Source organism: Spermophilus citellus (assembly GCF_964194105.1).
Source record: "Spermophilus citellus genome assembly, contig: SCAFFOLD_142, whole genome shotgun sequence".
Lineage (NCBI taxonomy): Eukaryota > Metazoa > Chordata > Mammalia > Rodentia > Sciuridae > Spermophilus > Spermophilus citellus.
The window spans coordinates 437,120-460,352 of NW_027672820.1; the positions used below are offsets into that span (position 1 = coordinate 437,120).

Here is a 23,233-nt window from a genome sequence, read left to right on the forward strand (position 1 = left end):
CGATGCCTGCTTAATATGCTGGATTAGGATTTACCTTAAAAATCTGATCCTAGTTTAGTTTCTTCAGTGATAGTAGCAATAACACCACCAATAACCCAGCAAACCCAAAAGGATATTATGTGAGGTCATTTGTTTTGCTTTTTCATTGATCTGAACTTATGAAAATTTATAATTAATGTATAGAAGTGGCCTGTTGGCTAGGTATAGTTTTCCGAGATGTGTAGGGTTTGTCCTATACAATGTTCTCTTAAAAATTTGAATTAGTTTCCAGCACTAATATTCAAGAGATTTTACATTAAAAAATACACATTTCTGATTCTCTTTTAAAAATGACAGCTCTGGTCATTCTTGTGCCACAGGGTAACCACTGTGCAGCCCCTGGGTCCTCCCACCCTGTCCTGTGTGGTGTTACCTTAGACTGCTCAATGAGCTTGGAGAAACCTTAGAAATCAGAAAAGTTAATGAAACTGAGGCCTGGAAATCACAAGTGACTCTAGTAGTGTCCGCATGATGGTGTGTATGAGAACAGAGGCTGGCAGGCAGCCTCCTGCCTGCCAGTCCAGCATAGCCTCTACCACCTGGTTTTGCCCCCTACGCACACCACCATCCCATGGGCAGCATGTGTCCCTGCAGTTCTCTCAACCTGACACTGACTGACATTGAGGGCCCAACTAACTATTTGAGTCATGAGCTACTCAGGGAACCTGATTATCAAAGCCCAAACCACAAAAAGGAACACCTTCACTTCAAGGGATTCTATTTCTAGAAATAACTATAGTGTTCTCTGTGTAAACTTCTGAGCCCAAAGAAATGTTTTCATGTTTTGACTTCTGACAACTTCAAAAGTCCATTGCCTTTAAAACTTCCTTGATTCTCAGAAAAGGACCACTAGGAGCTTGTGTTGGTGGGGAGAGCTAAATGCATTGCCTCTGCTGGTACAGATGCCCAGCAGCTAGCTTGGTTTCACTTACGGGCACCCTTGAAACCAGGCTATTCATAGCTGTCATGATGATGACTGATTCCAGCCTGAAATGGCTGACAAACATAAAAGAACATTTTTAATTAGTCTCATTTTTTCCCCTCATCTGTCAAATGAAAAGATTCAACTAACTAGTGTGCAATTGATGTTATTTTCTTATAAACCACGGGGAAATTAAGACAACCGAGGAACAGAGTCAATCTATGGTGTCACTACTGTTATTTCTCATCCCTCTACATGGCTGAGAGCCCCTTCGAGCCCAGAAGAGGATCTTCTTCCTCAAGAATGAGTTCACCTGGGTAGACTGGAGCCTGACCAGGCACCTAGCAATCTTGTGAATCTGGGAATCAACCTCAGGACAACTGGTTCAGGATTAGTCACCTCCAGCTGAAAGGTGATTATGAGAGGGAAAGAAAGAATGGCCAAAGTAAACTCAGGAAGAGAGATGCGGAGGACGCGTTCCAGCAGCCATTAAAAACAGTGTTAGTTTTATTTTCTTCAGAAAATATTGGCCACCTGGGGTAGACCCCCACATTGCTCCTGCCCTTGTCCCTGTGGCCTAGGGGAATGAGTCCTCCAGAGACTGGGACTCCTAGCAACAAGGGAGGAGCGTCATGGGGCACTTCCCGGGCCTTCCATACCTCTTTGGAGCTTTGCAACCTTCACAACTTAGATGTGTGGAAAATAGTAGCCCTACTTTGTAGAAGAAGAAATGAAGAGTCAAAGAACTTAAATAATTTACCCAGTCAGGAAGTGACAAAGTCAGGCCTAAACTTTGGCCTTGCAGCTTCTAAACGCCAGGTTCTCATTCAATGCAAGATGAAATAGAAGCCCAAGGCCACGTTCAGGAGCAGTCTTCAATGAGGGCAGGAAAGTGGCTGGGGAATCATCTTCAAAAAAGACAGAACATCTGGGGCTCAGGCTGTCTGGCTGGCAGGCAGGCAGGAGCTGTGTCTCCTGCCTTGAACTGTAGGATATCCCCTGCCTCCAGGCTCTTACCAGAGGCCTTGGAAAGGTGATGGTGTCAGTGCCATGCTGCTGATGGGAGAGGAAAAGGAGGAAAGAAAGAGGAGGCAGAGGAGGATCCAATATTGAATTTATCAGTAGCAAGAGTATCTACCTCCCAGGGTTCTTCTGAGAAATAAATGGGGTAAGACATGAAAATTTTTTAACAAAGTACAAAAACCAAAGGGCCCAATGGCAGGCATGGTGGCCCATGCCTATAATTTCAGTGGCTCAAGAGACTGAGGCAGAAGGATGGAGATTTCAAAGCCAGCCTCAGCAACTTAGCAAGGCCCTAATAAACTCAGGGAGACCCTATCGCTAAATAAAATATTTTTAAAAGGCTGGGGATGTGACTCAGTGATTAAGTAATCCCCAGTTTAAAAAAAAAAAAGCTGGGGCTGAGTTGTGGCTCAGTGGTAGAAGACTTGACTAGTATGTGTGAGGCACTGGGTTTGAGCCTCAGAACCACATGAAAATAAAGATATTGTGTCCATCTACAACTAAAAATCTTTTAAAAAAAATGTCATGAGACTACAATGCATTCACTTTTAACCAAAAAGTGTCTGTGTTAAAAAGGGACAAATAGAGACAAGCCTGGTGGTGCACATCTGTAGTCCCAGGTACTTAGGAGGTTGAGGCAGGAGAATCACAAGTTCAGGGCCAGCCTGGACCACTTAGCAAAACTTGTCTGGAAAACAAAGAAAATCACAAATAGAAGCTCTTAGATTTTGAACACATAGTCTCCTATGGGTCAGTGGTCAAATGTTAGAGTCTTGGTGTAGCTGTTTAAAGCATGTAAGTTCTGTGAAGCCAGAAATCCTGCCTGTCTTACTCGTCACTTACCTCTGGGTCTTACACAGACCCAGAATTATTATCAATAAATGCTCAGTGGTTGGATGGATGGACAAACAGATGAATGGATGGGTGGGTGGGTGAGTGGATGGATGGATGGATGGATGGATGGATGGATGGATGGATGGGCCAAAGCCAAAACAATTCCATCCTTCACTTACAAAGACAACCACCCCCGGAGAATTGATCTCCAGTGCCTCTCTGTCAGGAAATGGTACCTGTCATCTATCATGCTATTTGAGACAATACTTTATGTGTCACTTTGACTAACCTTTTCTCACTCACTTTTCACAATTAACCAGCTCTGTCAATTCTACCTCCAAAATTTTAGCTTATGAATCTCCCCAACACCTTTTACCTTTATACAGGCCCTTCCCAATTCTCTCCTGGATTCCTATTTCACATTCAAACTATTCTCCAAGTCTCCAGTCTCTGTTTCACTCCTTCCAGTCCATTCTCCATAGCTGCACAGAATAATCTTTAAAAAATACAATTATGCCAGACACATTAATGTATGCCTATAATCCCAGCAACTTGGGAAGCTGAGACAGGAGGATTGCAAATTCAAGGCCAGCCTGGGCAACATCAAGAGACCCTGTCTCAAAAAAAAAAAAAAATTAGAAGGGCTTGGGATGTAACTCAGTGGTAAAGTGCCCCTAAGTTCAATCCTCAATACTAAAAAATATAAAAACCACAAATCTGATCAAGTCACTACTACCTCCACCACCCCCATTTTGACCTAATGTTGGTCCATGACTCCCTGTGGACTTTAAGATCAAACCCAGACACATAAGAGCAGCATCTCTGTCTTCACAATCTTGCCCCAGTCTGCCTCTCCAACCAAACCTGGCCAAGCCCCACCTTGATTTCTAATTCATTGCCTGGTGCTATGGTTTAAATGTGGTTTGTCCCCACAAAACTCATGTTGAGCCTTGGTTCCCCATGTTAATGATGTTGAGAGGCAGGGGTGGGGTGCCCTTTAAGAGGTATTTGGATTATAAGGGATTCATCTTCATGAAAAAATTAATGTAGTTCCCTTTAGAGTGGGTGGTTGTTAGGCACATTCAGCTTCCTTAATTTGTTCTTTCTTTTTCCTTGATTTATTCTTGCTTCCTCTCAAACACATGTTCCTTCCACACACACCCACTTCCCCTTTTTGCTTTCCCACCATGATTGTTGCAGAAGCCAAGCCAGCACCATGCTCTTGGAACTATGAGCTAAATAAACCTTTCTTTACAAGTTACCCAGTGTCAGGTATTTTGTAATGGAAATGGAATGTAATGGAAAACAAACACCTGGGCTTCTTCCTCTTCCTGGAATGCTTGTCCTGCGCCTTCTCTGCTTTTCTTGCACATCCTACTGACCTCTACCTGGCATCCCCCATAGGATGCTTGCTGCAACTTCCCTTGACCCGTCTAAGATTTGGTCTATGCACTGGGGTATATCCTTCCCCTGATATACCCCAGTGCATTGTACTGAGTGCATCACAAAATGGTCTGCTTCCTTATCTGTCCTTTCAGATGCCTGTTTTGTGGAATGCTGCATTTGTTCTGGATAACATCTAGTATACCCTTTCCTGGTCCCTGGCTCAATGAATGTTTGTTGAATTATAAATATTTTGTCTCACATCAAACATGCACTTTCTCAGAAGCATATTTTCAGTCACATCATATCTTTGGCTAATCATGTGACTAGTCAAGATAATGAACCAAGAATTTGAGTGTGGTCTATGACTCTGATAAAAATTCTATTAAATTAGTCACGAGGGGGAACATATATTTTAGCCAAAAGTCAAGACACTTGATCTAACAAATATAATTACATGTTTTTCTTGCTTAGAAAATTATGACTATATTATAATCTATAGCTACACAATAAGATCTATAATTTTTGCTCTATTGTTATACAAATATGTCAACTCAAAAGAACTGAACTAATACTAGCTAATAGTAAGTAGCTAACGTTCTTGGTAAGCAACAAGTATTATGTGCGGCACTTTGCTATTATTTAATCTTCTCAACTATCCTTTGAAGCAGATCTTATTATCTCCATTTCACAGATGAGAAAACTGAGGTTTAAAGAGATCAATCAACTTTCCAGAGTTAGCACAGTGGATGAGTAGTGCAGTTGATCCCCTCTGTCTTTCTGCAATACTGACCTACCCATGACTTCTTCACTTTATTAGATCATCAGGAGAACCATGCGTGGGCAAAAAATAAAAAAAAAAAAATAGCTGTGGCTTCCAGAAACTTTTATTAAAACTCTAAATCTCCTGGCAATAACTTTCAAAAGCCATGATTCAGACCAGCAGTGGTACTTGAAAATGGAATCACAGTGCAAGTCTCCTGGCCACAAAGATGCTCTTGCTGCCGGAGAGGGATGCTTGGTGTTATGATGATCTGTGTTGTTCCTGTTACTTGGTCTCTTCCACCATTGACTGTTAAGGCAACTGACTCTTGTTCTCTCCTCCCTGAGAAGTCCACTCCTTTAGGCCTAATGAGTTCTGTTCTTGTCCATGGTGTTCATGCACTGGGATCTACAGCAATGTTTCTCAAAGTCCTGTCCACGGACCATACACATAACGATCACCAGGACACTCATAAAAATGCATATTCTTGGGCTCCACCCCACAACACCACAGATAGTCCCCACAGATTGGAGCCCTGGAAGCAGTGTTTTAATCACATTCCCTAGGAGATTTGTATGCATACTAACATTTGAGGACTATGGGTGGAGTCTCCATATCCTTATAACCAGCAGTGTTATAAAATGATCAGATGCTCCAACCCTGAACTACCAAATCGGAATCTGCATTTTCACACATTTCTGTTCAGAGAACCCCCAATCCAGAATAATACTTGCCATGTTTTTTAACAACAGAGCATGCTTAAAAATGGAAAATATTTATTCCTGACATTGAGAATACAGATGAGAATGTTTTCTGGGGCTCAGCCTGCCCCAGTCCCTACCTGCCACCCTGGAGGCAGAGGAGAGCCGTATATCAGGCACACACATCATGGCACGGTAGATGAGAAGCACTGGTCTAAATTACTCTCAGTACTTCCAACTTTTTAATGAGGCCTAATTCCCTACACCTTACTTACTCTTATTTCCTTCTTCATTTATCAGGTATTTTTATGCACACTAATGGTCAAAAAGTCTACTTCCCAGCTGGGTGTGGTGGTACACACCCCTAATCACAGTGGCTCAGGAGGCTGAGGCAAGAGGATTGCAAGTTTAAGGCCAGCCTCAGCAACTTAGCAAGGTCCTAAGTTTTTTGTGTTTTGTTTTGGTGCTGGGAATTGAACTCAGGGCCTTGTGCATGCAAGCCAAGCACTCTACCAACTGAGCTATATCCCTAGCCCAAGGTCCTAAGCATCTTAGTAAGACCCTGTCTCAAAAAAATAAGGACTGGGGATGTGGATCAGTGGTAAAGCAGCCCTGGGTTCCATCCCTGGTACAAAAAAAAAAAAAAAAAGAAATAAAGAAAGAAAAGAAAAGAAAAAGAAAAAAGCGCTAATTCCCAACCAATAAGATCTTAGAAATCTTCATACAAATGGAAGAATACAGTCTCACCTCCAAGTTCTGGGTAGACTGTTGAAGAAATGCAGAAAAAATGTCTGTCATTTTGATGAGTCATCTGCTATGGCCAAAGGAAAACCTGAAAGAAATAAGAGCCTTCCTCCCTCTGGAGAATGCTCCTTCCCTTGGTCCACAAATCTGAGGACAGAGGATTAGCAACATTCAAGGTGGCTTCCTCTCTCCTGAGTGCCAGGAGGAATGTGATTTTGTTTAATCCTTCCTTAGCAAAATCTGTCAGCTTGTAAACTGGACAGGTGTCCCTTCTCTTAGCCAGACCCTGATAATGGGGTGACAATTGGGGTGGAAGGAATGGAATACCTTCAGAAACACTTCCTGGTGAGACCATCTGATCAAAACCACCAAGTGTCAGGCACACCATCTGACTTTGCAAAGCCCCAGCTACATGGGGACCCCATTGATTGCTCTTCTCTCTCTCTCTCTCTCCCTCCCCCCCCTCCCTCCCTTCCTCCCTGCCTTACCCCTAAAGAAAATGTCGAAAATTTTTAAAGCTTAAAATGGTGAACTCCTACTTTGAAGCAAATTCAACATCTACCTCTAAATGAATGGTCACCATGGTCTAAGCAAATAAAATTGGGGGCGGGGGTGGCTACTGCTACCAAAAAACTCTTCTGCAAACCTATTGCTTCTCTCTGCTTCCCCCAAACAGAGAACAGACAAATCAGCACGTATGTTGGCTATGTAAGTGTGGATCTATCCTTCCTCTGTCCTGATTGCACACCCTAAGTCTCAAAAGGCTTCCCTTTGTACCCTACCATACTCAAAAGAGGGCTCTGCCTAAAGTCCCTTTGAATTAGTAGTAGAAAAGACAGAACATGTTGTCATTTGCCACCTCTGGTCAATTTCTCATGGAACTCTCTTGATGCAGTTCAAGACAAGCAAGACTTTCTCCTGCTTGCTTCAAGTTGAATCAGGAAAAATTCAGAGAAGTTCAGTGAGCAGTTACCAGTTCACCCAGAGTTTTCCTGATGTATAAGAAATGAGTGGGTTTTCTCTAAGTTCCTGGCAAAAACACTTGGTAAATGTTGTTTCAATTCCTTGATCATCCGATTAACAAATGCTAAAAATGTAAGGTTAGGGAATGCTGGGAACTTGGGCCTCCTGGACCAAATAACCTAACTCTGTTCCTTGACCATTTCAAGTACAGAATATTGAGCCATCTCTCTGCTCTACATTCCAGGATGAAGAACAAGCTGTGGTACTTTGAATTTGGTACCTCGGAGACCTTTGCAGCCACCTGCAAGAAACTTCACGACCACATTGAGTTGGAGGTAAGCTCCAGGTGGGGAGAAGTTTTCTTGAACTGGTTTCTGCTCCTGGAATATCATATGTGCATTCTCAAGAATATATCCTCTCTGGTCCTTAAAAGGAGAGCCAGAGTGCAGTCTATTTTTGGTGCTCTGTCCTGTCCCCACACACATCCACAACCTTGCCCAGAGGCCTCTGGTTGTTGGGCCTGTCCAGAGAATCCTTGGAGCTCTGGGACCCTCAGTCCATTCTGGTCCTCAGCCATCTTTCAATGTGGCCCAACTGCCTCCCTCCCCCCAAAAAGATAAGGACAATTACTACCATCACAGTGTGAGGGGCTGCTGTCAGGTAGAAGCAGTGTCCCAGTCTGGAACTGGTGGCTGTGAAGCAGCAGAGGTGAGGGGTTTGGGGGTTGAGCTTTGACCAAACAGTCCCCAGCTCACCCACTGGCTTCAAGGAGCAACTCCCAGATGTGCAGCATCAGCCTGATGAACGTGCAAGCTGAGCAGCCACAAAGCCCCTGTGTTCAGAAGGGTCCTTGTTCCAGTGCTCTTCTGTTTTTTTTTTTTTTTTTCATTTTTTTGGTTTGTTTGTTCATTTTGTTTTGTTTTTCACAAAATTCCTGTTCAGAGAACCCCTATTTTTAGTTATAGATGGACACAATACCTTTATTTTGTTTATTTAATTTTTTTTATGTGTTGCTCGAGACGGAACCCAGTGCCTCACCTGTGCTAGGCAAGTGCTCCATCACTGAGCCACAACCCCAGCCTGCTCTTCTGTCTTTGTCTTGAAACTCTTCATAATTTTTAAACAAAGCATTCTCCATTTTCACTTTGAACTGAGCCCCACAAATTACGCAGCTGATCTCGTGGGTGCTCTGGTGTGTTCCTAATTCCTCCAGCACTTGTTGCAGCCTGCCTCAGATGGTTTGCCTGTCGGCGCCCCTCCCCTGGTAGATAAGCAGGCTGCTTCTCACCCCCACCCCTCTCCAGGCCTGCTCTCCCAAGTCTCTCATGAGATCCCTCCTTAGTCTCTGGCTACCCGAAAGCTCCAACTTCTGTGCACACCCACTGTCTTCATGCTGGGGCACCTCAGGCTCTTGAGTCCTTAGCTTTCCTTGGGATTCAGGCCTGTAGACTCCTCTCCACTTGAGAAAAGAAAAGAAGTGAGAGGCACCCAGAGAATTCAGCCACCCTGGGCTCCTTTGGCCTGGTCTCGAAGCCTCCCTAAAGGGTACTCCGAGCTTGGGGCCTGGGCATCCCTTTGAGAGGAGCATTAGGCCAGAAGCACTGTGGGAAAGCTCAGCCACTGCCATTCCCTGCCGGAAGGGAGGCTGTGTGCACACTCCCAGGGAGTTTTCACAAACAAACACTAAGCCAGAGGTTCTGAGCAGCTCTATTTGACTCATCTGCCTGCCTGCCTCTCCCCTTTGGTTGCTAGGTTACTGACACCAGGGTGGGAGGCACGAAACCTTGGCTAATCCCCTGTGCTTCTGCCAGCTCAGTCAGTGGGCACAGAGGCCCAGGAGCCGGGGCCTGTGTCCCCAGGTGGTAGATGGCTGAAGTCACCTACACCTGGGAGAGGCTGAGAAGCCAGCCTTCCTCTATTTACACACAAACACACCACCAGGGAACTGTGGCTGAAGGAGGAGGCTTTGGCCAGGGTACTGAGTGTGGCTGACAGAGATTTGTGTGCATTTTTCCTGTTGGCACGATCGCCTGGTGGGATCTCTTTAAATATACCACAAGTGAGGGACAGCCCTGGCCTAACCGCGGCCAGCTGCACACAGCGACTGCCTGTTCTCCCTGCAGCTGGCCTTGACCTTGTGCCCAGAATACAGCAGCTCAGCTCTCCTGCCTCTGTGGCCCGCCCTCCTGGCTCTAGGCTGGCCTTGCCCCACTATCCCCTCTAGGTCTAAGACACAGCAGCACTTCCTCAACCACACAGGGGGCTGGTGGCTTAGTAGCAGAAGACACTGGTGGCCTCTGGAGGAGTGGGGTTGTTCACACTGTGGGTTGTTGGGACTTTTCAAAACACTTCCTGTTTTCCTTATCTCCCTATAATGAGTCTTTTTAGTATTTATTCATGAGGGTAAGCTGGAGGAAGGGGGGGGGCTGAGGTTGTCACGTGATGGTGGCTTCTGACAGCCCAAGAGATTGGGGCAGGCACCATTTCTGCATTCAAAGAATAGTGAATGTGCAGTCCACCCACTATTGTGTGATTCATATGGGAACTGCAGTAGGGGATAGGGGACAAGGCATGTGAGTGACAGGTGTAGAGAGAATGCAAAGCATAGCAGGTAGTTATGAGAGCATCAAGGACCTCAGGGAAAAGCAGGGAAAATAATCTGTTAGATGACCTTCTAAACGTGGCTGCTGCAGCACACAACAGCCCAGGCCTGTGGGGACCAACACACGTCTTACCAGCTCCAGGTCAGTGAGGCCCAAAACACCCCATGCAGGTATTTCTACCTCGTTTCACTGTTTTTCAAAACCCTGCTACTGCTTTTATCCCAGGTCACTCCAAGGCCCTGTGAGCTAAGTAGGCCAAGGATTATTATATTATCACCTCCATTTTATGAAAAAGCAAAACAAGGCAGCGACAGTTAGAAGGGTAAATGGAAGAGAAAAAAATAAAAAGGGACAAAGTCACATGCTTTAACTGCCTACCCTGACACATCCTCATTTGATAGGAAAATCAGCAAGGCAAGTATTGCCACATTTTTAAGATGATGCTGAGATACATTCAATACTTGACCAAGACTTCTTTGCTGGAAACTGGGAAAAGAAGATTCCAGGTCTTCTCGAGGGAGTTGAGCAGAGATTTACCTACCAAGTGTCAAAACCCAGCAGATCTGTCAGCCTGGATTCACAGTTCTTCCTCCTTGTTCTGTGGGACTGTTGGATTCTCTCTCAGTTCAGGCACTACACAACTCTGCTGAGAAAAGATTCGCAAAGATCAGAGGACACACTCCTACTGCTCATTTGAGGAAGGAATCAGAGATTCAGGTGAACAGCAGGAGCGAGTCAGAGACAAAAACTGTCCTAAAGCTTACAAAAGATTTTTCCACACAGCATCTCATTTTATCTTAATCCTCAGGACACGCTGCGCAGATTTTCATGTCCTCACCCTGCAGATGAGGAAACTGCAGATGAGGAAACTGCGGCTGAGGGGTTTGGTGACCTGAGAAAGGGCACAACTATAAGGAACTCAGGGAACAGATAGTGAAGTCCATTATTTGTTTTTGATCACTCTAGTCAAAGGCTGGTTGGTGAAACTAAAGCCCAGATGAGACTATGCAGGGAAGTTCTCCATTGAAAGCCATTCACGTGGTTTACAGACTCTCTGAGGTTAGTGGCTGACTGAGAAGAAATAGGAGACTTGATCCCATCTCCGAAATAAAGCTCATAGCCCAGCTGACAAGAGAAAATGGCCCAGGAAACACAAGAGGACTGGTTAAGGAAACTAGATCCAAAGAGTCTCAGGCAGCCACTTGGGTGATCCCAGTCAGATCACTCTGAACTCCGTTTTGGCAGCCCAATGACTCAAGCAGGGAAGAAGGTGACCCCAGATCTGCTGCTCACATGAAGACAACTTGGCCAGGGCTGGCATAGTGAAGGGGCCCCAACAAACAAGGCCTGGGATTAGCTTTGTTCTGTTCTTGGGTTAGGTGATTCACTAAACTATGTCTGAGTCTCAATTCACATCTGTAAAATGGGGTAGAAGGGAACTGACCTATCTCACAAGACCATTATTTTGAATTAAAGTTTTCAGGGGTTGGGGTTTTTTAAAATTAATTATTTAATTAATTTTATTTAATAATTGATAGGAAAGTTTACTTATTTATTTTTAGCACTGGGGATTGATGTAGCTCTTTGTCACTGAGCTACATCCCCAGCCCATCTTATTTTTTTTTTATTTTGAGATAGGCTCTCACTAAGTTGCTTAGGCTGGCTTTGAACTTGGAATCCTCCTGCCTCAGCCTCCAGAGCTGCTGAGATTACAGGCATGTACCATGGCACCTAGCTTGGGGTTGTTGTTTTATTTTGTGTTTATTTAACTGGCAGTAGTGCTAAACATCTCCCAAATCTGCAAAGCAGCCTTAAGTGGCAAGTGTCCTAATCACCTTTCCAGAGCAGGGAGATAGGAGGCTAAGAGAAAGTAAGGAGCTTACCTGAGGTTCATGACCTATGAGTGGTCAGGTCAGACTTCCATCCCAATTTGCCAGAAACCCAAGAGTGTCAGGGTAGTAAAGGCCCTTGAGAAGCTCAGTCTGGAGCAGATATTCTCAACCTCATATAGGACCTATCCAGTCTGCTAATTATTCACAGTCTCATTCATTGTGACATTTCAGGTAATGTTAAAATCAGGCATGAGATTTTTATCTTTATCAGGAAGGGAGCATTAAAAATATTGCAATTGGTCTCCATAGAAAGAGTGAGTATAGGGCTCTACCTGAAACAGGTGCTGGATACTTTGCTTCCAAGACCTCCTCTCAGGGTGCTCTCCAATGCCTCTTTGCTTCCAAAGAGGCCCTTTATATTTATCCTAACCTGATTTCACCTGCATAAACAGGTGAGGAAGGCTCACAGTGAGTCATCTCCCCCACCCCAGGCTCAGAATAGCCTTGCAAAGATTTTTAGATGTGATCACAGGTAGAAAAAACCAGGCAAACTTCAATTTGAACATACATTTTATATTCTGCAGAAATAGTTCATTTTTCTGCCTAAAAATAAGAACTCCCCCAATTCCTTGATATTTAATCTAATCTTTAAAACAATGTTCACAAGAGAAGGCTAGCCAGTTCCACTAAAATGAACCTAATACTGGGAAACATAAATGCAAATCTAGAAGCTGTTCCAAAAAAACCCAGCCTGTTTGGGGATCTCTGTATATCAGTTACCCCTTTTGAGGATTTAAAAAATAACAGAAAACTATTGAGGACAGTTTTATCAAAAAGTCCCACTTCCCCCTCACTCAGAATTGATTTTTCAGTATTTAATCTTTATTTCCTTTTGGTATTTTTCACCAAAGAAATAAAATGCTACAGGTAAACCTGAAGTCCCCCCGCCACTCCCTTCCTGCGCTACAACCTGCATTTTTCACTCACCATTGGTCCCTGAACTCTCTTCACACTGATATTGCTAAAATTGGTTCCTTACTTTTACCTGCTCTCTAGTGCTACATGGATTTCCTGGCCACTGTTGGCAAGGAGGAGCGGAAATGGGAACTCTCAGAAATTGGTGGTGGGGACCTGTGTGGTAAACCCCCTTGGAGAGAAGTTGGGCAATCCACACTAAATGCATTCATAGACTGTCTGACTCCACGGTGCTTCTCACCCTAGAGCTGGAGAATTCCCTGCATCTGAGCCTGAGATGAACATGGGAGTACAGTGCAGGAGTTTTTTTTTTTGTTTGTTTGTTTTTTGTTTTTTTTTTTTTTTTTTTTTTTTTAATAACAAGACAGAACCCACCAGGCCCGGCCTGATAGTGCACGCCTGTAATCTCAGTGACTCAGGAGGCTGAGGCAGGAGGATTGCAAGTTCAAAGCCAGCCTCAGCAACTTAGTGAGGCCCTAAGCAACTAGGCCCCTAAGCAACTAGATCCTCTCTCTACATACTTTATCTAAATAAACTACAAAAAAGGGCTCGTGGTGTGGCTTAGTGCCCCTGGGTTCAATCACCAGTACCAAAAAAAAAAAAAAAAAAAACCCAATTGACTATGTTAACCTAACACCTTAAAAAGACTGAGTGATTCTACCAAATGCCATTGAATTCTACACTTCAAAATGATTAGTTATATGTTCTGTGAATTTTACCTCCACCAAAAAAAATAATGGTTTAAAAAGCAGAAGTGAACCAGGTACCATATCATGATCTGGGTGGGTCTCACCTATGAGAATCCTAAAACCTAAAGTAACATTAAGCATAGGTATGTGGGCATAAAGAAGCTTCATAAAAAATGAGTAAGGCCAGACACAGAGGCACAGGCCTGTAATCCCAGCTACTCTAGAGGCTGAGGTAGAAGGATCACAAGTTCAAGGCCAGCCTCAGCAACTTATCAAGACAGTACCTGAAATTTATAAAGGGCCAGGGCTATTGATCAGTAGAACAGCCCCTCTCCATTCAATCCCCAGTACTAGAGGGAAAGGGGTTAAAAAAAAAAAGAGTCCTAATCAATTTAAGATTAGGCAGATTTCTTGAGCTACTCCAATCCAATCCAGTGCCATTATTTTTCAAAAGAGAGAAATGAAGGACTTTATAGGTTAAGTAGCATGACCAAGTTCACTTAGCCAGAATGTGACAGAAAAAGAACCCACAGCTTTCAAGCTGTAAGAGGGCCATTCTCTTATTCTGCCTTGGCATCCACACACTGGATTGCACACTCTTAAATCACAGGGGAAGAGATCTTTAAGCCTGGGTGTCTTCTGTTGGGCTATGAACCTTCTCAGCCTGGGCAGGTAGAGCCTGTCAGAGCTTGGAGTAAAGAAAGTAAAAAGTGAGCCCTCAACCTATCCACCCCGCCACAGTGAATAAATGGAAAGGAAACCTGAGAAAATAAAAGGGGTGACCAGATGGTGCATCAAACCCTAGAGGCAAAAGTAGGACTAGAATGGTCTTGAGAGAGAGATCCTCCTTCTAGTCTATTCCCTTCCCCACTCAAGTCCAGGGCTCAGATGTCTCTACCTGGCTTTCTTCCTGCTCCCTAGTAATATGTGATCTAACCTCTTTCCCTTGCTTTGAAAAGTAATGCAAATGCCTGGTTAGAATATCCTGAAATACAGAGGGGCAAAAAAGAAAAGTAACCACAATCTCACCAATGGATCAGCACCACTGGAATGTTGGCCGCATTACAATCCCATAATAACATTAGCCCTCTCCCCTCATGTCTTTCACATCAGGCCTCCTGAGAATCTCTGTGATTGATTCTTTGGTTTTGTCAAATCGTCATCCATTTTTAAAGGCAACCCATCATCCCATTCTCCATTTCTTTCAACCATGCATTTGCTACCAGTTTCCTTGGCTGATGCTTAGAATTGTTCCGCTGACCAAGGAGAAATTGTTTCTGTCAATTTTCCCTTAGAAAATCCCATTGTTCACTTGCAGCTCTGATACATAACTTTTTTCTCTCAAAAGACCTTCTTTTTTATTTCTTAAAATGTGTATCCTGTAGTTCACTTCAAGTCTCTATTCATCCATATGCTTTTATTTTTCAGTTCTTTCCCATTTTCTTTGTTCCTGGTGAATTGCTTTGATTTTCTTTTGTCTTTAGATTCCTGGCAATATATCCTTTTGTCTTCCAAAGACTTAGGAATAACTTTTTTAAAGATGAAGTCTAATGCTCATACTTTCTCAAAGTAGTTGGGTAATACATGGTAGGTGTGATAGACAGGGCCCCAAGAAATCTTAGAGGGCCAAGGCTGGAAGTCACATGATTTACAAGCTGTGTAAGAACCCAACAGGTTTCTGGAAGATGCTGTCAGCTAACCTCTGCCCCAGAGGGCTTAGCTTTTTAGCCAACAAGGTTTCTTGGTAAAAGAATAACTTTTCCCAAGCAATGACTACCAAACAAATACATCTTTTAAGTAATAATGAACTGCGAGGCCTCGTCAGTAGGAAATGTATTCATTCTCTGAGACATTTTAGAATATTGAAAAGAATCCATGATCTGCTACAGGGACACTGCTACATCGATGTTCATAGCAGCACAATTCACGATAGCAAGACTGTGGAACCAACCTAGATGCCTTTCAATAGATGAATGGATAAAAAAATGTGGCATTTATACACAATGGAGTATTACTCTGCATTAAAAAATGACAAAATCATAGAATTTGGAGGGAAATGGATGGCATTAGAGCAGATTATGCTAAGTGAAGCTAGCCAATCCTTAAAAAACAAATGCCAAATAACTGCTTTGATATAAGGGGAGTAACCAAGGACAGGGTAGGGACGAAGAGCTTGAGAAGAAGATTAACATTAAACAGGGATGAGAGGTGGGAGGGAAAGGGAGTGAGAAGGGAAATCGCATGGAAATGGAAGGTGTTCCTCAGGGTTTTACAAAATTACATATAAGAGGAAATGAGGGGTAAGAGAAGAATAATACAAGTGGAAGAAATGATTTACAGTAGAGGGGGTAGAGAGAGAAAAGGGGAGGGGAGGGGAAGGGGGATAGTAGAGAATAGGATAGACAGCAGAATACATCAGACACTAGAATGGCAATGTGTAAATCAATGGAAGTGTAACTGATGTGATACAGCAATCTGTATTCGGGGTAAAAATGGGAGTTCATAACCCACTTGAATCAAACTGTGAAATATGATATATTAAGAACTATGTAATGTTTTGAGTGACCAACAATTAAAAAAAATAAAATAAATGAGCAAAACACTTTTCAATCAAAAAAAAAAAAAAAAGGAATCCATGATCCCCATTACCATCTCCAGAGACTTGGGGACCTCAGGGAGGAAAACACTTCAATTTTTTTTCCTTCTACAAGTGAACTGTTAGAGAATAGTATATACAAATATGTCCTGTTGGCTAGAGCAGATAAGTCTGTTTTCTTAACTCAGTATGTGGGGCCATAAACTTGCTGATCCTAGTGTTCATTAGAAAAGGAATGAAGAAAGTAGAAGAACTGACTCTTAAGGAGAGAGCACCCTCTCTAAAAGAGCTAGGTACCTTCAGTAAGAGATGTCCTCTGCATTATACTTCTGCTTTCCACCTAATACATGTATCTGCTGAGTTGATGAAAGGCTTCCCATCCAGGACTTGGCATGGAGATTAGGCAGTCAGCTTTCTGAAGCAAGGTCTTTCTTATTCATTCTGTATTCCCAGGCCCATCACAGAGGCTGAAGTGAAGTACTTCCTCCGGAGTTATTTGTTGATTGTAAAATTAAACCAGAGTGTGAAAATCCCATAGTTAGTGTGAACATTAATAGAGATTGCCACTTGACCAGCTTTAAGTCACACCTTTCTGTTGGAAGCCACTTGCATAAAAGGGACTCATCCTGCTCCATTTGTAACACAAAGTAGGGGGTGGCAGAGCTTGCCGCCTGGCACCTGGGCCTACTCCTAACCCTGCTCCAAGTGGAAAGACCTCCCATGCCCTGTTCTGAGCTGTCACTGGGATCTTTGAAAGTAGCAGAGGGTCTGGGACAACTGAGAACCAGGACAGGAAATGCCAGGGTTCTCCCACCTCTTTCTCACCAGAATTAAGACTGTGAGTGGGCAGAGCCCATATGGCAGCAAGGGTGCCGGGCAGTTGTGGGGTTGCAGGACATCATCCTGCAGGGCAGAAGAAGGGTCTCCATTCTGAGCCCTTTGGATTGCCCAGAGGCCTAACTGCCTTTGAGCCCTGCAGGTTCCTAAGGCCACCAGCTTTACTCTGCCTGCAGGAGAATTGGGCTCCTCAGAAAACCTCCTCCAGCCCAGATTGGTCTCAGCTCCTCATACAGGCAGCAAAACTGATTAATCTGCACCCAGAGCAAGAATGCCTTAACACACCAGGGTTTTTCTAAACTAGGAGAGGGCAGAGTGGTGGATAGGAAAAGACTTTGCCCTCTGTCCAACTCTGAGGCAACCCACCACCGTGAGCTCTGAGAAACAGCAGTTCTGTTTTGGAAACTGGCACCCAGTGCCGGATCACTCCTGGAAATGAATTAGGGCCCCCCCCACCAGCTGCAACGTTCTACTTCCAGTGCCTCTGCCAACACCCCCTTCCAGCTGCCCCTCTCAAAGGCACCATTGTGCCTGCCTGGCACAGCAACAGAGGAGGGCGAAAGAGGAAGAAAACATTTTCTGCCCATGAGATGTTCTTAAGCAGGTTGTGTGTACATGGCTTCCAGGCCGCATTCCTTGAGCCCACACAAACCCGCCAGAACTCCATCATCCCTGTCACAGATGGCAGCTTCTTTCCAGTGTAACTGGCCCTCCATGGCTCACTTCGCATCAGAGAACGCGAAGCACACAGCTGGGTGGACAGGGCTGGACAGAAGCGGGGAGGGGAGCGTCACCGTGACACTTTCTCACTCCAGCACACTCCAGCCTGCCAAAGCACATTCTGAACTGGAATCTATGAACTGGAAGGGGTAAGTCCCACTTACTACTCAACAAAAGATTCATTCTAGCACATTCTGATAAGTGGGCCTCCAGCCTCCTGAATACTCTAAAGATAGGAAGAGGAGGCTCACTGCTTCTCAGTAAGCGTGTTCCATTGTTGGACAATGCTGATTTTCAGAAAGTTCTTCCTAAAGAGTTGTTCCTCACCCTCTGCTTCCCTCTTGGGCACTTGGTACAACACTTGGAACAAACTAGGTACATGGTAAATGTTTGTGCATTGAACTGAGTGGATTCCTCACTCATTGGACCTCTTTTCATCCTCCACAGTCACACAGAACTTCCTTCCTTGGTCCTCTACATGACCCCTCTTCCTAGGCTGAAGAAGTGTCTTCCACATTGCTTCCCATTAATCTTCACTACACATCCCCAGTTCCTTATATGACTGCATTTATAGACCTATAACTATCCCGACCACTCTTCCCTTGAAGGACTCCTTTTTTTTTTTCAATGTCTTCCTTAAAATGAAAAATTGAGGGCTGGGGATATAGCTCAGTTGATAGAGTTCTTGCCTAGCATGCAAAGGCCCTGGGTTCAATCCCCAGCACCATAAAAAAATAAAATAAATTGAGCCGAATGTGGTGGCACACACCTGTAATCCCAGCAGTTTTGCTGAGGCAGGAGGATCAGCAACTTAGTGAGGCTGTAAGCAGCCTAGTGAGATCCTGTCTCTAATAAAAAAGTAAAAAGGACTGCTGATGTGGCTCAATGGTTAAGTGCCCTTGGGTTCAATCCCTGGTACCAGAAAGACTGAATCTCTTGTATGTAGAATATTCCCAACGTGGTCTCATAGGTAACAAAGCACAGGATTTACAGGCATCCTAAGTTGGACTGGCTTCTTGGTCTTGCTGCTTATCCTCATGCAGGAAATCTGCAGGCTGTCAAAGATAACCAGAAACCCTGGTAAATATGGAGAAGGAGCTTCCTTAGTTTCACTGTTTCCTCATCTACAAAAATGAGGATACAAAACTGACATTTCAAGGTTGTAAGGATTAGACATAAAATACATGAAGTGCCTGGGTCTGTCGCGACCCCCTTGCCCGCAAGGAAGACGCAACACCGGGAATCTTCTTACAGCTGTTTATTCAAGCTCTCGAGAGTTCTTCTAATCTCCCAGAAGCCCCTCCCAGCCTTAATAAAGTATCCAAACACCCAATGTGAAGCTGCCACGTGGAGCTTTCTCGTAGGGTGTCAAAGAACCATGTGCCAACTCTCCCAAAGAAGGAGTTGTTTATCACAGACCACCACAAGGCCAGCGCCATCTTGTAATGGCGACCACAGTCCGCAGAAGCGGCTCGCCACAGTTCCCCCTTTCGTTTACTAAAAACAAAACAGGCAAGAGTAGAGGTGAATCGCCATTACTCATACGAAGCCTTCAACCAGGAACCTCATCAGACCCAAGCAGGTCAGGACGTTCCCACATGACCGTTATTGGCTGAATATGAAAACAGACACCACAAAGCTGTTAAGGCCCTGTGAGCTGGCCTCCTTGACGTGCATACAAATCAGGGCTGGATCCAAGCCCTGGGGGCCGGGGGGAATCCACTGCCAGCAGTTTTTTCCTTCTGTTTATAGCACGTCAAAGGGAATCAAGTAGCCCCTGTCTTAGGTCGTTCACTGCCCTTACATTGCTTACCCGTCTTTGGGGAGGCCCCATTCCCCTGTCTTAGGTTGCAGTGCAAGCGTGAAAGTTGCCCGTCTCTGGGTACTACAAGATCAGCTCGTTGTTGCCAAGGCGTTTAATGGTATCTACTCAGCCAGTCATGATTAGGTCTCTGAGGCTGAACTGTGGCTGTATAGAAATACAACGACAAACAAGTTGGCAACACCCTAAAAGAAAGGCACGGGTCATAGAGCGATAGAAAAGTACTAGCGTGGAAACCCATCTGTGTGCAATGGCAGTAAAGCCGGTAGAGTGCAAGGGCTTTCCAACACTAGGAGAATAACAAGGAAGGACATGTCATTCCCAGTGCAATGTCCGTAAAACTTGGGGTGCAACGACCATGTCAAAGGTTTACTGTTTAATTTGTGCAAGCCAAACTTGAGGTGAGTTGCCAGTTTCCAAAGCTGCAAGTGCTTGTATAATCATAGCTTTATCGCGAGCATTGCGGGCCTTAAGGCGGCAGAGAAACCACAAGCAGAGAACCATACCAAAGCAACACATTGCGCCAAAAATGCCTACCCCCACCCACTCTTTAAAAAAGGAAAAGGCAGAAGATATCCAATCAGTGAATTGACCCAACGTTATGGGATCAACGTGGGTACTATTCAAGACAGCTATCTGGGTTAGTTGAGACTGGATCATGTCTTCCGCTGCCATGGACCAATTTCCGGCCAAGTATTCTCCGATGATACGGGAGGCATTCCTGGAATCATTAAATCTGACAGAGGTTATGCATAAATGTGCACGTTGATCAACACAGCCCAAAAGCACCAAATCAGCCAATTCTTCTACCTGAGCTTGGAGTAAATCTATTCTTTGGTTGGCAGCTAAGATCCCTGACAAAATATGTTGATTAATTGCATTTTGGGACTCAAGTATCATAGAAGTTTGTTGAACAACTTGATTAACGGAGGCAGCAGTCTGCACTTGATTGGCCATGGCCACTCCGGCCGCGACCGCTGCAGCAGCAGATACCGCCACGGCTGTCACTATAGCAGCTGTGATTCCAAAATCCCTGCGGACTCTAAGTAGCTCAACAATGGGGAATTTATCAGGGTCCGCAATAACTGGGATTGGAACAAAGGTTGGAATTTTCATAACCACTGCTACAGCCGAAGAACCATCCCAACATTCAGATAAGAAACAATTAACATTAAAACAATCCAGCATTTCTGACGAGGTGTCATTAGCCAAAAGGAGTAAGAACGGAGATTGAACACAAACCGCTGCAGGGGGCAATGTGGCATTATCCAACAGAGAGTTGAACGAAACAGATGTGAGTCTACTACCTCGCTCACTCTCGTAAACAGTGCCAGAAACATTAGCCAACCAACTTTTGGCTCCCAGCAATTGAGCCAGTGCAGAAATATCAGCTGAAGCCCCCTTTGTGTTGGAAATCAGCCATTGAAACCAGGACCAACCCACTCCTGTAGAGGAGTTGGCACTGTTGCTAAAGTCATAAACATACCTCTTAAGAGAGGGGGAAAGGGAGAAACCTTTAGCAACTTGACGTTTCTCCCAAGAATAATCCTGACAAGGCGTGAATGTTGGGGGGAAACCAAGATTAGGGGTACAGTAAGGAGAAGCCTTAAAATGAGTGGCACAAGGAAGTCCACTAGAATATGGGGGCATTGGAATTAGTACCTCGGAGATACTAGCCAAGGTAGTTATGGTTAAAGCAGAGCTATTTACGGAGGTTCCTGAGCCTGATTGTTCCCCTGAGACTACTTGGCCCAATACAGTACTGAGAATGCTCCCTGAGACTTGACTGGACTGCAATGGATTGTCCCAGTTAGTCAAATTCTTGGTCTTAAGACGGATACAATGAGCGTTCCCAAGGCTAAAACAAAACACTCCTGTGAGATTAACTTGAGATTGATTGTAAATGCGTTCCACGTCCCCTCTAGGAGAGGCACAGGGCGCAGACATCTCACACGAGGTAGAGAAAAGAGTGGGAAGGACACTGGAATTACCGTGAACCGGCATCGGCATTGGCCAAGCCCGTGCCACCGCCCACCATTGCATTGGTGTCGTCTGTGTCATCGGCATCAGCACCAGAGCCAGAGCACTCAGCAGAATGAAGATCCTCATCACGGGATTGCTGTGGTAATTCTTGTTGCTGAGTAGCTGGCGTCAGGACTCTTCTTGTCAGGCGTTCAGGGACCCACAATGGTTCCGTGCGATCCTGGGGAAAAACACATACGGATCCTCGTGCCCATGTCAGCACGGGGTCGGGGCCGTTCCATTGGCCCGTAAGAACATCTTTCCACTTAACATAGCCAATCACAGAGGGCTGAGGGAACACATGTCTATCGGCCGCAGAGCGACCATGAATATCCAAATTCAAAAAATTAATAGTAAAGAGAGCTAAGGACAAGCATTCTTTAGGAGTATGTCCAGCTCCTATTCCCCCTTTTTGTTTTTGTAAAGTTTCCTTTAAGGTGCGATGAGCACGCTCAACAATGCCTTGTCCTTGAGGATTGTAAGGCAGACCATGAGTAAGTTGCACTCCCATAGTAGAACAAAAGGACGTGAATTGTCTGCCAGTATAAGCAGGTCCATTGTCAGTCTTAAGGGACGTGGGCGCACCCCACGCCGCCCAGGCTTCCAGGCAATGAGTGATGACATTACGTGCCTTTTCTCCTGATAACGCAGAAGCATGAATAACTCCAGAGTACGTATCAACAGAAACATGGACATACTTGAGGTTACCAAAGTCAGGTATATGTGTCACATCCATTTGCCAGACAACCAGTGGCTTCAACCCCCGTGGGTTCACTCCATAAGTAGGGGGATGAAGAAATGTGACACAATGGGGACAGTGCAATACTATCTGCCGAGCATCTGCTCTAGAAATGGAAAAACGCCTGCGCAGTGTTAAAGCATTAACATGGAAATTTTGGTGAAACAATTTAGCCTCTTCTAAGGAGGAAGCCAAACAGATCAACTGACCTCGAGTGGCTGAGTCCGCACAGGCATTACCCTGTGATAATGGACCAGGGAGAGAGGTGTGAGCCCGGATGTGCATTGGATAAAAGGGAGCAGTGCGGCTACAGATAAGCTGTCGAAGCTGATTAAAGTAAGCAGATACATTACGGGCATCACTAATAGTTCCCACAGCCTCTAGGATTTTTAGTGCTTGCACCACATAGATGGAGTCCGAAATGAGATTAAAAGGAAAAGAACACTGTTTAAACACCTCAATAACAATTTGCAGTTCTACCCATTGTGGATTTCCAGGAGCAAATTGATGCTGGACAGGGGGAGAATCATTAATGACATAAGCTCCCATTCCAGACTTGGAACCATCAGTAAAAATATTAACAGCCCCCGGAATTGGACTGGATGAAGTTACTTTAGGGAAAATAATAGGATGTTCCTTAACAAAATGGAGTAACGGATGAGAAGGGTAATGATTATCAATATCCCCTTGAAACGAACAACATAGAATAGCCCAGTTATCTAGAGTAGCACACAAAACATTAAGTTGAGCTTTAGTATAGGGTATAATAAGAGAAGAAGGTGATTGTCCGAAAAATTGAATGCTTTGTTGAATCCCTTTAAGTGCTAATGCTGCAACAGCATCAGGATAATATTCTAAGGATTTTCCTGGGGATACATGTGGGTGTATCCATAGCAAAGGTCCATCTTGCCATAGTACTCCAGTAGGCTGCCGCATAGTGGCAAGCACACATAATTGAAAAGGTTTATCACTCTGGAGCCTGCATAAAGTGGCATGTTGTATAGCTTCTTCTACTGTCATAAGGGC

At 44.5% G+C, this 23,233-nt stretch overlaps 1 protein-coding gene across 1 annotated transcript in view; it reads left to right on the forward strand.

Moving 5' to 3' along the window:
- LOC308640546 (diacylglycerol kinase gamma-like) overlaps positions 1-23,233 on the forward strand; it is a gene marked incomplete at its 3' end in the record, with an annotated part of 117,102 nt that overhangs the window by 76,215 nt on the left and 17,654 nt on the right. Inside the window, exon 19 of the mRNA XM_081312415.1 lies at positions 7,617-7,707. Within this exon, the coding sequence (XP_081168541.1) occupies positions 7,617-7,707 (91 nt within the window). The remainder of the gene's footprint in view (positions 1-7,616; positions 7,708-23,233) is intronic.